At 41.4% G+C, this 15,821-nt stretch overlaps 1 protein-coding gene across 9 annotated transcripts in view; it reads left to right on the plus strand.

The window, feature by feature from the left end:
- LOC105923462 (acyl-CoA-binding domain-containing protein 4) overlaps positions 1-11,299 on the plus strand; it is a gene marked incomplete at its 3' end in the record, with an annotated part of 41,333 nt that extends 30,034 nt beyond the window's left edge. For all 9 annotated transcript variants that reach the window (XM_036129820.1, XM_036129821.1, XM_036129822.1 and 6 more), the window contains 2 exon segments: positions 10,891-10,979; positions 11,140-11,299. In XM_036129820.1, coding sequence (XP_035985713.1) covers positions 10,891-10,979; positions 11,140-11,299 — 249 coding nt within the window.
- Positions 11,300-15,821: the final 4,522 nt, after the last annotated feature.

Here is a 15,821-nt window from a genome sequence, read left to right on the forward strand (position 1 = left end):
TACAACAACCTTGGAATAAAATAAAAGAAAGTTTTCATTAAGATTTGCAGCCCAATAGTTTTTGGGGAGCGTTAAGTTTTTAATATTTTGTGCTGAGCTCAATACACAACAAACCAAATAGGTCTATATTTTTAGGCATTTCTAATTCAATCTATATGCTTTATACTTTCAGCTGATAACACAGTCAATATATTCATAGTTGAACACCATTTCCCACTTCATGCATAAAGCCAATAAAAAGTGGAATGGTCCTTCAGCCTAATTAAAGGTTTAGCTTAGGTGGACAAAGGAACGTTTTAGGAGATCGTTCCTTACAGTGTTGTTATACTTTATAGGCTGACCAGTGTGATTTATTTTTTGCAGTTTTTCTGTTATTGATTTTAGTTTGGGTATGTTTTCTGCGTTATATAAGCCTGTATACTTTAATTGCCCTTTTGTTAGGTGCAGACACCCCCAAATCTCCCTATTGTAGAGCAATAAAGGTTTGCTATTCTAATTAATTCAGAGGAGTAATGAACTATGACTACTAAGATCAACTATAACCAAGTTATTGTTTGAAAATGTTATAAACATTATACTCTCGAAGAAGAATAAACCCTTCTGATTAGGAAAAATAGACTTTATGAAAACAGTTGAACATTCTAATAAATGAAATGCCTTTTTTGGCAATGTCACTTGACATTGCTATCTAAAGTAAAGTTCTTTAAATGAGACAAAATAAATCGCAATATTTATTCAGGAATAAAGTACAAAACAATATAACACACATTTTACAATAGCAGCTAAAACATAAAACCGACATTAAATAAACGACTCACCGTCACGTAGTTGCAAGGAAAACACCCAATGGAACACCCTTCTTCTGGGTTGATTCAACAATATCCTTCAGTAATTTAGGAAAAACGGCAGCACAGCACAGCAAGCCACAAGATGGAGGAGTTCACCTCTGACCCGGAACTCAAAGACTACTGCTTGTTGTCTGCTCTGAATAATACACAGCGCCCCTCGAATTACGGCCGCCATCTTGGGGCTGTCGACCTGCTACCCTAACCTGCTGATTCAAGCTGAACACACTAACGATACCCCGGCACTGTGCGGCGTATTTTTGTTTAAATCGACGGACTATTGACGTCAGGGCTCGAGGGATAACTTTTCATATGTAAGATTAAAGAGATTGTGATGAATTTGATTGTTTTATTGTAGTATTTGGTATATTTAAGATATATGCTGGATAAATTAATCTGGCAATTGATTTAAATGTAAAAATCGTTTTTTAAAGCCATAGGGAAATGAAATATTGTATTTGGTATATTTAAGATATATGCTGGATAAATTAATCTGGCTAATGATTTAAATGAAAAAATCGTTTTTTAAAGCCAAAGGGAAATTAAATATTAGGTGAAAATGTAATTCTCTGAAATTGGCACAGCTTGAAGTCGAACCTACGATCTTCTGCTTTGCAGCCCGACACCTAACCCACTCCCCCACAACACGAGTGCCGTGCTAGGCCGCGCATTTTTGAAAGGTCAACTGTGTTGAATAAATGATTTTTTGGTGAATTTTGTTCCAACCGTAAGCCGAAACGGCGTCAAGTACAAAAAGCCCTGATCGCGGCGTCGAGACCAACGTTTCGATATATAGTATGTGGGGGTAGACCCTACGGTTCGGGCTGTATTAACGGTACTATAATAATAAATAAAGAAACCCTTATTAGGTGCATAGCATAAGGCCTCCGCCATGCATTTTCAATGCATAGGCGGGCGCCTAATAATAATAAAGAAATCCTTATTGGGTGCATAACATAAGGCCTCCGCCATGCATTTTCAATGCATAGGCGGGCGCCTAATAATACATATTATTAATATACATGTCGGGTCTGCCGGCCCAAAAAGCACGTCGGCCCACCGGGCATTTGCCCGGTACGCCCGATTACCAGTCCATGCCTGGCTGTGATGGACTCATAAGGTGGATTTTTTGTTTAAGCAGACAGACATGCGACAATCTAATAACATAAAGCTAATATTTTTGTGACACATGTGGAAATGACCACAGAGCCGTTTACTTTCTCATAACGTGTTATATTGAGTGATCAATGGAGTTTTAACCGACATAACAATCAAGGATTGTTATGTCGATTAGAGATCTCCGCCTCTCTGCCTACTTGGACGCTCTTTTCTCTGCTCCCTGCTTGCTTGCATTTTCCTCCCCTTTTTATCTCCTTTTTATCTCTTAACCAAAATTACAGAAAGTTAAATTTAGTTATTTTCTTTATTTTCTGTGATTTATTTTTGATTTTGATTTTATTCCCCCGTGTGGACTATTTTAGTTTTCAGCTAATCCACACAAGATGCCTCTTTACAACAGCCCAGAGGAGGCAGTTCTCAGGAAAAATGCTCTTATGGAAAGACTTCAACATGAAGCGGATATGAAGGAGAACCACCCGATTCAAAGGATGCCTACCTTCACCACAATGGACTTTGACAAGCTTTTACAGAAGATAGCTGTTATGGAACTGAAAATCTGTCGACTCAAAGTGAATTATGATGTAAACGCCACGCATGGAAATGAAACAACACTGCCTGTGATTCCGAAAGATGACCACCAGCCCAGCGAATCAGCGAACAAACAGTTCTCTGAGGAAAATGAGAATCCCTGGACCACTCTGGGTGCAAGACCAAAGGATCAACGAACCCCGCACCCAGACAAAGAAAACTGGCCGAGACTACAGAGAGATGTCCCAAGACAAATGAAACAACAACGGGCTGTTCTCAAAACAAATGATAGGAGTAAACCTGCTGGAAATGCTGGAATTCCATTACGAAACAGATTTGCTCCGCTCCAAAATGTGACCAGGGAGGATCACGACAACAATCAGAGGTATGTCAACGATTTTCGTTCTAAGACATCACAGAAAAGACATGCCACAGGGCCAAGGACCCTGATATTATGCAATGGATCTGTAAGGGGGATTAAACATTTCTGTAACAAGAAAAACACAGAGGTGTTGATTTATAACCCTTCGAACTTTGGCCTGGTGTCTGAAATATCAGGCGACCTTCTGAGGATCTTGAAAGAACGCCCGACCTTGGAAAAACTCATAATACAAGCTGAAGCCCTGGGCGACGTCACCCGGATAAGAAAATCAGAAGTATTAAAAGAGGATTACATTCGTTTGTTGAACCTAGTTCATGGCCTTAATGTCAAGGTGTTTCCTAGCGGCCCTCACTCGCCCGTTTACTGTGGAGATGAGATTTTTTCCAGAACTCTGATGCTAAACAAATGGCTGGAAAAAACATGCAAACAAACAACTGTAACCTTCATAGACAACTTTAACATCTTCTGGGAAAGAAGACACTGTTTAGCAGCAATGGCTTCTCTCTAAATAGGTCAGGTGCAAAACGGCTGATTTCAAACATCTTCTATTCTGTGAACCATACGACATCAGCTTTGTCCCAAAACAAAGTACATCCAGTGCCAAAACAAATGATAAGCCCAGTGCAGCCCGAACAAGCCAAGATAAAGATGGCCAGAAAGATGACACAGAAAGAGGCTTCGTCAGAGCTACAGGAGGATCCATCCCAGATCCCAGCAGGACAACGGGAGGACCAAGAACCGCCATCGTCACGAACACCGGTCCGGACTACACCCGCCTCGCCTTCCTCTCTACAAAGCCCAGAGGTTCCTTTTCTGGAATTTTCTCCCAACATGAACAAAGTATTTAAGATTGGCCTACAGATGACATCCTCTCCATATAGCCACAGCTCTGTGACTAAACCAGCATCTTCCAAAGGCCGCAGAGCCCCAGATCCTCCTCTACGTATCACGGAACATGCCTGTCCTCAAGACCTTCAGATTACTTTGCTGTGATACACAGCGGGCCCTCGCTGCACGTTTATCAGACATGACAGTTTCCAGAATCAGCTTGGGTCTTTTCCCGGGAATTACGGAATATCTGTGATGATTGGTGGCAGAAAAAAGAAAAACAAAAGGATAAACAGGAACAAATACTTGAAAGTCATTAACTGTCAGATGCAACCTGCCACAGAGACATCATCAACCACCAAATCATATAAACTAGGTTTATTAAACATTAGATCTCTGTCAGGAAAATCCCTTTTAATTAATGACTTTATTATTGACAACAATCTTGATGTTATGTTTTTAACAGAAACATGGTTACATGAATCTAATGAAGAAGTTATACTGATGGAGTCAACACCTCCAAACTACAATTTCCTTTGTGAGAGCAGACAGCAAAGGAAAGGTGGAGGAGTAGCAACATTGTTTAATGATACATTAAGTGTAAAAAGGTGTTTTTGGGAAAGTTTGACTCTTTTGAACATTTGGATCTCAAGGTAAAGAGCCCGGTACGAACTATGTTTCTGAATGTTTACAGGCCTCATAAGTCCACATCAAACTTTTTTAAGGATTTTAGTGACCTCTTGTCTGTGATATGTGTTGATTATGACTGTTTAATTATTGTGGGAGACTTCAACGTTCACGTTGACAACCCTGAAGACAGAAGTGCAAAAGAACTGTGTGACACACTTAGAAACTTTGGTTTAACTCAGAATGTTAAACAGCCAACACACAAGCAGGGGCATATTTTAGACTTAATCATCACTAAAGGTCTAAACATTTCACAGGTCAATGTAACTGATGTTGCCTTATCCGATCACTTCTCCGTTACCTTTGAATGTATCATTACCAGTGACTCATTTAGCCAAAGGGACATCGTAAGAAAACGCACCTTTAAGGACAATGCCACTGAAAATTTTATTCAAGCTTACTCTGCTACCTCAACCTTGGGCTGCAACTCAGTAGATGAGCTAGTAGATAACTTTCAGTCTAAAGTCTCAGACATCATTAACAGCATTGCTCCAGTCAAAGTGAAGTTTTTTTCCAGGAAGAAAAAAATCTCCTTGGAGAAATGCTCCAGCAGTTAGAAGTGAAAAAAGGGAATGTCGGAAAGCTGAACGCAGGTGGAGAAAGAACAGACTCCAGGTTCACTATGACATCTATAAAGAGAGACTTTACAGATATAACTTACAATTAAAAATGCAAGAGAATCTTTCTTCTCTGAGATCATTAAGAAAAACATTAATAATGCTCGTGTCTTATTTGCCACAGTCGACAGGTTAACAAATCCTCCTGTGTCAGTGGCTTCCGAACTCCACTCCACCAGGGCCTGCAACGAATTTGCAAACTTCTTTACTGAAAAAATCCAAAAGATTAGAGGATCTGTTTGTACATCCATACTAAGTTCAGTACCAACGTTGTCTCCTACCAGAATTGATTTTGACCAAATGTCCCAATTCAGCCAAATAAACTCCAAAAGTTTAGAGCAGATAATTCAGCAGCTAAGTTCCTCTTCATGCTGCCTTGATGTTCTCCCCACAGCTTTCTTTAAAAAAGTTTTACCTGTCACAGTGTCTGATTTGACTCAGATAATAAACGCGTCCCTTCTGTCAGGTGTTTTCCCCCAGTCCATAAAAACAGCAATTATCAAACCACTGCTGAAAAAGAACAATTTAGACAAACTTCTACTCCAGAACTACAGGCCCATCTCAAACCTCCCCTTTATCAGTAAGATCATTGAAAAAAGTTGTATTTCAACAATTAAACACCTTCTTAACTACGACCAGCCGCTTTGATGTTTTCCAGTCAGGTTTCCGTGCTCACCACAGTACAGAGACCGCCCTTATCAAGGTGTTTAATGACATCCATATAAATACAGACTGTGGAAGAACCACCATGCTGGTTCTATTGGACCTCAGTGCAGCATTTGATACTGTCGATCACTCCATTCTGTTAGAACGCCTGGAGAACAGGGTCGGCCTTTCTGGTACAGCTCTCAACTGGTTTAAATCCTATTTAAAGGACAGGGACTTTTTTGTATCAGTAGGTAACTCTACATCAATGATGACAAAAATCACATGTGGGGTTCCCCAAGGGTCCATCCTGGGTCCCCTCCTATTCAATATCTACATGCTCCCTCTAGCTCAGATAATAAAAAACAACAACATCAGCTACCATAACTATGCAGACGACACACAGCTCTACATCACCATGTCACCAGGTGACTATGGACCAGTTCAAGCACTGAGTAAATGCCTAGAAGAAATCAATACGTGGATGTACCAAAATTTTCTTCAACTGAATAAAAACAAAACTGAAGTAATAATATTTGGACCAATAGAGGAAAGATCAAAAGTTAGCACACAGCTTCAGTCGCTTCAGCTAAAAACCACCAATCAGGCCCGAAACCTGGGAGTAGTGATGGACTCAGACCTGAACCTTCAAAAGCATCTAAAGACAATTACAAGGTTGGCTTTCTATCACCTGAGGAACATTTCTAAGATTAAAGGACTGATGTCTCAGCAGGATCTGGAAAAACTAATCCATGCGTTTATTTTTAGTCGAATTGATTACTGCAACTGTGTTTTCACAGGTCTGCCTAAAAAGTGGATTAGACAGCTGCAGCTGCTCCAGAACGCTGCTGCCCGCGTCCTCACTAAGACTAAGAAAGTAGAGCACATAACCCCGGTTCTAAAGTCCTTACACTGGCTCCCTGTATCTCAGAGAATAGACTTCAAAATCCTTCTGTTAGTCTATAAATCCCTAAATGGCTTAGCACCTAAATACATTACAGACTTGTTATCAGTGTATCAACCCTCCAGACCACTCAGGTCTTCTGGCTCCAGCCTACTCTGCATACCTAGAACCAGAACTAAACATGGAGAAGCAGCATTTAGTTCCTATGCTCCGCTTATCTGGAACAAACTTCCAGAAAACTGTAAAAGTGCGGAAAGCCTGAGTTCTTTTAAATCAAGATTAAAAACACATCTGTTTAAAATTGCCTTTGACTGTTCTAGTTAAACAGTTTTACTGTTTTTAATGTTCTTTTTTGTTACTACATTCTATCCCTACTTGCCTTTATTCTATTATTTTGCTATATCTTAATCATGTAAAGCACTTTGTATTGTCTTGTACTGAATTGTGCTATATAAATAAATTTGCCTTGCCTTGCCTTGCCTTGATGATCGCACTAACAAGTGTTACATTTTCAGTTTTAACCCACTAACTGAACGATAATGTAACAACACCATTGCTATATTTCGTTAAGAAAAGTAAAAGATGTTCATTTCCACGCCGGTTGGAGATGAGGCGGAGTTGACTGGATTCATTCTTCCAGCTGAATGCACTCCCGACGCAGGGGATCCAAATTCTGCCGGGGATAAGTCGTTTGGCTGTGCTATCCTAGCGCAGCAGGCCTTGGTGATATCACAGCAAAATGAGCAAAAGTCTAGGCTATTTCTGCCCTGCGATGGACTGGCGACCTGTCCAGTTTATACCCCGCCTCTCGCCCATTGACAGCTGGAGATCGGCACCGGTCCGAACCCAGCAGGGATAAGCGTGTTAGAAAATGGATGATGGATGGTCTGGGCTATTTCTTTTTCCTTGCCATCAAGATCTTTGCCAACTGGCGCCAGAAAATACTATTATTGGGCTTTCTTCGTCTGGAAACAAATGTTCACAACACCTTACACATTGAACGCACTCAGCTGACAATACAGCGATCTGATTGGCTGAGCAGCAAAAATCGAATCACGTGACCTCTCGGCCCGGGAGCGCAACAGTTTAGATTTTTTATCAGCAATAACTTATTAATGTGCAAGTGAAAACGTGGGAACATTGGTGTTTTGAGATCACTGCTATGTGTAGCAACTTTTCCCGGTGGAAGAAAGTTGCCCCCTGACAGTTCATACGAAACTTCTTAAGGAGACGTCCCACAGATTCTGGCCTACGGACTAAGACTCGTTTTGAGGAAACTACGGTTGTAGCTCAGTGTCTGCCATGCGGTGGTTGCGGAGAGCTGTCTGTTTTGTAGAATAAATCATCCGCCGTTGAGTTATTGATCTGGAAAGCCGAATCTGAAACCACCGAAAAACATTTCAGATCCCAAATGTACAGCGTTCTAATTCTTCCAGTCTATTAGCAGCTTCCCGTAAGAGGTCGGCCACTGAACGTCTGCCTGCTGAGTTTGAAATTACTAAACAAATCTTTAGTGCGGGGAAAAGCCATGTAGATTGACCAATGCAGTAAAATGCTAACCAACCAATGGGAAGAAGTTGAGCCCTTAAGACACAGCCCCTCCTCATTTGCATAATGAGGCAGAAATGCATACAGAAATGTAAAAAGGACAGGCAGAAATGTAAAAAGGACAGACAGAAATGTAAAAACGAGAAACAGAAATGTAAAAAGGACAGACAGAAATGTAAAAACGAGAAACAGAAATGTAAAAAGGACAGACAGAAATGTAAAAACGACAAACAGAAATGTAAAAAAGGACAGACAGGAATGTAAAAACAACAAACAGAAATGTAAAAAGGACAGACAGAAATGTAAAAAGGACAGAAATGTAAAAAAGACAAACAGAAATGTAAAAAGGACAGGCAGAAATAAATAGCATCGGAGAAATAAATAGGGCAAAAAAATACAAAGAAAGAATAAAACAGACAAAAATATTATAACATGCACATAAATAAATACTTAAAAAAATAATTAATTAATTAAAGGAGATATATACATTTTGTCTCACTGTATAATTTATTTTCTACCTACATTTGTTTATTATATTTTTGGTGGCACATAATTGTATGCATATTTATTTATTGAGCATTTATTTATTTCTGTATTTATTTTTAATTATGGAAGACTTGGTCCTCCATAGTCTGTGGGGGAAATACCGCACTTGCAGCTCTGAGCCCTCGGCCCGCACTCACAGGCTCAGAAGTCTCGCGCAAGACCGCGAGAGTCGGTCTTGCTTTACGGCGAGAACTCCATGTGTTTTTGCCCTGCCATTCACTATATGCACGCGCGAAAGCAACAAAGAACCACGTGTTAACCTCAAATAAACATGCAAGCATATCGAGTTTTATTATTATTTTATTTATTTATTTTTTTTATTTTTTTTTGAAAAAAAAAATAAAAAAAGAACAGACTCCAGCGTCTCGCCAACGCGGTAGCGTCTCGCCAAGATAGCGGGAAGCCTGATGTTCATACTTTCACTGTGTTAGTCATTGTTTGTACTGCCGTTTTTTTTACTTTTCATTGTGTTCGCCTGTCTGCTAAGCTCAAAACAACCGCGCCTGGCTTGACAGAGAAACCATAACAGCTGAGCATCTTTATGACAGTGCACTTTTACTTTCGCCCTCTGGGGGAGCCTCGCTGGAAAATCAACCCCGGTTGCATAGTATACCTTTAAAGAGGCTGCTTCTTTCTCTGATTTTAAATAGCTTCTTAAAACTTATCTCTTTGCCTTTGACATTATGCGAGATGTTGATTCTAGCCTGTGAGGTTAGATTATTTGTATTAGACTTTTGAAGTTAATATTTAATGTTTAAATTTTTTGCTTTTATTGTATTATCCAATTTATTGATTTTACCCACAATTCAACCTCTGATTTGCTAAATCACAGTCAGCTGGGGACCCTAGTGACTTCAAACGTGGAGTAGTGTCACCATATATTCCGTGCAACCACCACTTCAATATCTTGAGGACATTAAACACTGGATGGCCCTTAACATTGTAAAATTCAATAAAAAAAAGACAAGAGATGGGTTTTGGAAACCCCACTAAGACCGACAATAGGCCCTGGGCCTGCTGGTGTGTTGGTGGTTCTTGGTTTTCGGGGCCGGATGCTCGGGTGTGTGCTGGCTCACTCCTGGTGGCAGCTTCAGGGAGCCTAGATCCCTTGGATCTGCTGGGGGCCGGTGTGCCGGTGTGTGGCCGCTGTACCTTTCTCTGCCACTAAATGCATCTTGCAATGAATAATGCTGTGTGTATGTTGTCATGTGTGTTGGTTGTTTGCACCTGTGATACTTTTTGTGTTTGTTTTGTAGGTTTTTTTTCTCTCTCTCATTCTGCAGTTGTTGAAGCAGACTCCGAGGATGCTATCTTGTACTCTTTTTTTTTTTTTTTTTCCCCCTTTGGTCCCTTTTTGTCACCTTATCTCCCTTTTAACATTATGCCTCACCCTTCTTCCTTTCTTTGTCTTTTACCTTTCTGTTCCTTTGTCCATTGAATTTGAAATAAGCCAAAAATATTCTCCAATATGAATGGTTGTTTGTCCTGTCTCTCTGTGTTGCCCTGCGACAGACTGGCGACCTGTCCAGGGCATTCAACGGGTCTCGCCCATTGAATGCTGGAGATAGACACCAGCTCCCCTTGTTACCCCAAAAGGGACAAGCGTGACGGAAAATGGATGGATGTATTTTCTCCAATAAAGTTTCAAGTGGAGCACTATAGCAAAAGCAGTAATGCTCCACTTGTGAAAGTAACTGTGTTGGGCTGTCTTTGTAACTAAGAAAGCAATTCTTAGTTACAGTCCTACACTGCCTGACAGGATACGTAAAATGTATTTTGTAGAATAGACTTTAAATTCTTCTGTTAGTCTATAAATCACTGAATGGTTTATAACCTAAATACATTACAGATGTTGGTATATCAACCTTCCAGACCACTCAGGTCTTCTGGTTCAAGTTTACTCTTGAACCAGAACCAAACATGGAGAAACAGAATCCAGTTTTTATGGCCCACTTATCTGAGGCAAACTCCCTGAAGACTGCAATAGTGCTTCAACCCTGAGTTCTTTTAAATGTAGGTTAATAACCTATTTTTTGAGTTGCCTCTGAATGTTCTATTTAAGTTTGTAGTTTAATTTTTCCTTACCTACTTTTATTATGCCACTGCAACGTACTTTTCTCTGTATTCTTTTATGTTCTTTTCATGTAAAACACATATATTGTCCTGTTACTGAAATGTGCATTACAAATAAATCTATCTTCCCTTGCCTTGAATGTGTTCTTTAACTATGTTCTGCTGCAGTCTGTGATGGTGTGACCTTGATCAGTGACTTGGAGAGTGAAATCTTCTGTGACTCGGTGGATTCAGTGGAGCAGCTGAGCAATGTCAAGGTATGATGATTCTGTCTTAAACTGTAAAGCACAGTAAAAATCCATACACACGAAGATGCAGCAATATTCATGAAAAAGTTAAAGTTAATAAATCATCTGTTCAATGTAGATTACATTTTTCAAGTCAAACGGCTTTCACAAGTGCAGCATTTACCCACAGTCATCTCCTGGTCAGGGGACTTACCTTGAAGGCCGCCTGGAGGGAAGACGGGTCGGTACCGGCCAAGGTGGGGAAGGAGCAGATGATGGGAAGTGTCAGGGTCCCCCCAGGAGAGGCCGTGACAGCGGGCAGGAAGGATCGTACCATAGCTGGAGAGAACGTAAGCAGTTTGAAATATGTATCTATCAGAATGTATCGAAGCCTAATGATTGAGAAGAGCCAAAAAAGGCATTTCAGAAATATAAATGAACCAACTTCATGTAACTCAAGTTATCAGCAATATGCAGACTAGAGCTTCACAATATATCAAATTGCTATCCTCATTGCAGTTGCAGTATTGCTGCTTTAATGGGTTGCCTGGATGCAATAATTGGGAGACTGTAATATTTCAAGTGCCATGCCATTTATGCCAACATCTTATGTAGATCTTGGTGAATAAGATATTAAAGCTTTAAAAAACTCTGGTCTAATTTCCATCCTCATTCTTCTTGATATAAGTGCAGCCTTTGACACAGTTTCGCACTCTACCCTACTCCATCGACTACACAATTGGCATCACTCATACTCCCCTAGCCTGGTTTCATTCCTACCTTTCTGGCCGCACTCAGTTTGTTCAGATTAAGTCCTATCGTTCCAACTCCTCTCCAGTTACCACCAGTGTTCTCCAAGGCTCTGTCCTGGGATCCCTACTGTTTATCATTTACATTCTCCCCATTGGCAATATCTTCAGGAAATTTAACATTAATTTTCCCTGTTATGCTGATGACAACCAGCTCCATGTTTCCTGTAAGCCAAACTTTTCACTCCCACCTCCTTCATTAATCTCCTGCTTAACCGAAATAAAATCCTGATTCACCTCCAACTTTCGTAAATTAAATAATGGCAAGACAGAAATCCGCCTAGCAGGAACCAAATCTACTTTATCCAAAGTTGACGGTTTCTCCCTTTCATTTGAGAACTCCTTAATCTCCCCCTCACCTCAGGCCAAGAGTCTGGGTGTCATCCTTGATAGTACGTTGTCCTTCTCCTCTCACATTAACAATCTTACTCGCTCTGCTTACTTTCACTTACGCAATATCAATCGCCTTCTCTCTCCCCTGGTTCCACCTGTACTCTCATTCATAGTCTGGTCACTTCCCGCATTGATACTGTAATTCTCTTCTTTTCGGTCTTCCACAAAAATCTATTTATAAGCTTCAGGCAGTGCAAAACCCCGCAGCTCGCATCATTTCTAGAACCCCCTCTTTCCATCACTTCACCCCACTCCTGCAGCAGCTCCGCTGGATACCTGTCAAGTTCAGAATTTAGTTAAAAATCCTCCTACTTACTTTTAAAGTTATTCACAATCTCTGCCCTCCATATCTCTCCTTCAAATTTCAACTCCCTCTCTCACTTAGATCCTCTTCTACCACTCACCTCGTTGTTCCTTCCACTCGTCTTAGCACCATGGGGAGCAGAGCTTTTTCTCGGTCTGCACCCACACTCTGGAATTCATTCCCCCCTCACATTTGCAATACCAAGTCTTTACCCTTGTTCAAATCAAAACTCAAAACCCACATGTTCAAGATTGCCATTTCATTAGGATTTTCTGTTACTTTCCTGTGTGTAGTTTGTATTGTTTCTTTTAATTATGACTGTTTCTTTTACCACTTATTGTTTTTACCTGTACAGTGTTTTGAAAGGCACTTTAATTAAACTGTATTATTATTATTATTATTATTATTATTATTATTATTATTATTATTATTATTATTATTCCTATTGGTCCTATTGGCTTCATCGGGATGTGATCTACAGCTCTCACTAGAGCAGTTCGCAGCCGAGTGCGAAGCGGCCAGGATGAGAATCAGTACCTTCAAATCCGAGACCATGGTATTGAGCCAGAAAAGGGTAGAGTGCCTTCTCTGGGTTGGGAAGGATGTGCTGCCCCTAGTGGAGGAGTTCATTGGGGTCTTGTTCACGAATGAGGGCAAGATGGAGCGGGACATCGACAAGCGGATTGGTGCGGCGTCTGCTGTGAAGTTGTGGTGAAGAGAGAGCTGAGCCAAAAGGCAAAGCTCTTTACGTTCCTACCCTCATCTATGGTCATGAGCTTTGGGTTGTGACCGAAAGAACGAGATCCCGGATACAAGCGGCGGAAATGAGTTTTCTCCATAGTGTGTCTGGGCTCTCCCTTAGAGATAGGGTGAGGAGCTCAGTCATCTGGAGAAGACTCAGAGTAGAGCCGCTGCTCCTCCACGTCGAGAGAAGCCAGTTGAGGTGGCTCGGGCATCTGATTAGGATGCCTCCTGGTCAACTCCCTGGTGAGGTGTTCTGGGCACGTCCCACCGGGAGGAGGCCCAGGGGAGGACCCAGGACACGCTGGAGGGACTATGTTTCTCGGCTGGCCTGGGATCGCCTTGGGATTCCCCAGAGGAGCTGGCCCAAGTGGCTGGGGAGAGGGACGTCTGGGCCTCCCTACTGAAGCTGCTACCCCTGCGACCTGACCCCGGATAAGCGAAAGACAATGGATGGATGGATGGATGGATGGAGAAGGCGTATCGACAAGGTTTTTCTGGAAGTTTCTCCAAGCCCCTTTTTGAATAATTGGGCATGTGCAAGACTGTCTTACCTTACTTGTTCGCTCTTCAGGAGGATCGTGTGAAAAAAATCTCCCAAATCCACTCTGGTCTTATTTCTTTCTACTGAGGCCTTCCTTTTCTTCTCATAAACATGAACTCAATTTTTAAAGTTCTGGTGACTCTCGGTCATATTTAAAGTATACGGTGAGAGCAGCGGAGCTACAATTAACAACTAACACTGAAGCTAACCGCTAAGCTAACCGGATACATAAACACTAGTGAGCATCCGCAGCCACCAAGCAGAAACTAACGAGAAATGTGCACGCACACTAACATTATGTGAGTGTGTCAGAATCCTTGGTATGTGGGACAACCATTAGATAAGGCTATTCCCCTGGAAGTTGAGAGACAGAGGGCAGTTACAGCAAGAACAAAACTATGAGATTTTACAGTCCTGGAGCTGCCACAGAGATCATTTTTTTCCCCTTCTTTATTCTGAATACACAATGAATTAATTTCTTTCAGGATGGAATTACCATTTTACCCAGTATAATAAAAATGTTTCTGAACAGGATTACCAACTAGTGCTTTACTCACAAGATCTAATGCAGACACATGACTGCAGCGGCTGCTGTAGCGATCGCTACACGGGCCGCTTTGCCGGCCCGTGTAGCGATCACCACCTCCCCTCCGCCACTATTTAAGTAGAACAATGACTAGAGCAGAATTAAGTTGTATTTACCGGAGATGAAGTGTAGACTGCAAATTCTCTCGTAGTATGATGGCTCCCCCAGTCCATTGGGAGGGTCTGCCTGCGCTCTTTTCATTGAAAATATCCATTTCTTTCTTCTTTCCTCATCCTTTGGTAAACGACAGAAACGTACATCCAACGATTTGGAATGCCTCTCTGTGCAACCGGGAGCACAACAAGTCGTAGGCATTGCTTAGATTCCAAAAATAAACTAACTAACAGTACGCTCTAAATCACCCGTTTTGTCATGTAGTAGACGGGCTGTCAGGCTAGCGTGCCCACCAAGATGGAGGTGCGCACCCCCGATCACGTGACTGTGACGTCAGATGCAAGGGGTCTATTGGAATTCTGTGTTTGTGTTCTTTATTAAAATTAAATAATTTAGCAATATCATAAAATGTCCAGGCAGAGCTGCACATAAAATATGGTTTTAAATATTTTCAGTAATTATCTATATCGATCAATATGCATTTTTTTGATCGATAAGCTTTTTTTCTATATCGTCCAGCCCTAGCTTTTAAAGCCCTAAGCTATTTCCGCTGCTACTGTTATCACCAAGAAGTTGTGTTCTAAAAGAACACATTGAGTTTTACCACAAGAACGAGCAACACATTTTAACTGCTTTGATATGGTGTAATTCTTTGGGTGTTTTTTACTCCCACATTGCATTGTTACATGAATGCTTTTTTCCCATGTAAGTACACTGCTTTTAAGTTATTGATGTTCCTTCCTACACCTCTGTTTTAGTAATATACATTATGAGGTTTCCAGTTAAACCAAGCTACCACAGATTTTTATTGTTGATGCCTAATATTTCCATATAATTCAGAACATCATGAGCACTGCTCATAGGCATAGGGCTATGCAAATGTCTCAGCAAGGAACCAATAATGCATCTTTAAACGGGCCTAGTCAAATACTTTGACCATAACAAAACACACAAAAAACCCATGTGTTCATCAAAATCAGACATACTTTAATATTCCCAGGGGGAAATTGTTGTTTCAGTACAATCGCCATAACATGAACAAACAAACTTCACAAACATTTCAGGGGGAGACGATTTACTGAGGCCTTGCTGCCAAGGTCACCATGCGGTGACCACAGGGCGCTGCCATTACTCTGTGAAAAGATAGAGATCCCATGCCACCCGTGCCAACCGATGGCAGACAACTCTTCCTCCGCTTTGTCCTGCCGCCCCTGCAGCCTCCCCGTTTCCTCCGCACTTCAGCAGGCATCACAGGCTTCCCAGCACGTCAATGAGCAGGTCCCGTAGCCCGAGCAGCTGAGCCTGCATGCAAACAATGGTCTCAGAGCCGCGGACAAAGGGGTCTACCCCCACCGTCTCAAAGAGCGTCGAAATCAGCAGA

The sequence above is a fragment of the Fundulus heteroclitus genome, unplaced genomic scaffold (genome assembly GCF_011125445.2).
Source record: "Fundulus heteroclitus isolate FHET01 unplaced genomic scaffold, MU-UCD_Fhet_4.1 scaffold_221, whole genome shotgun sequence".
NCBI lineage: Eukaryota > Metazoa > Chordata > Actinopteri > Cyprinodontiformes > Fundulidae > Fundulus > Fundulus heteroclitus.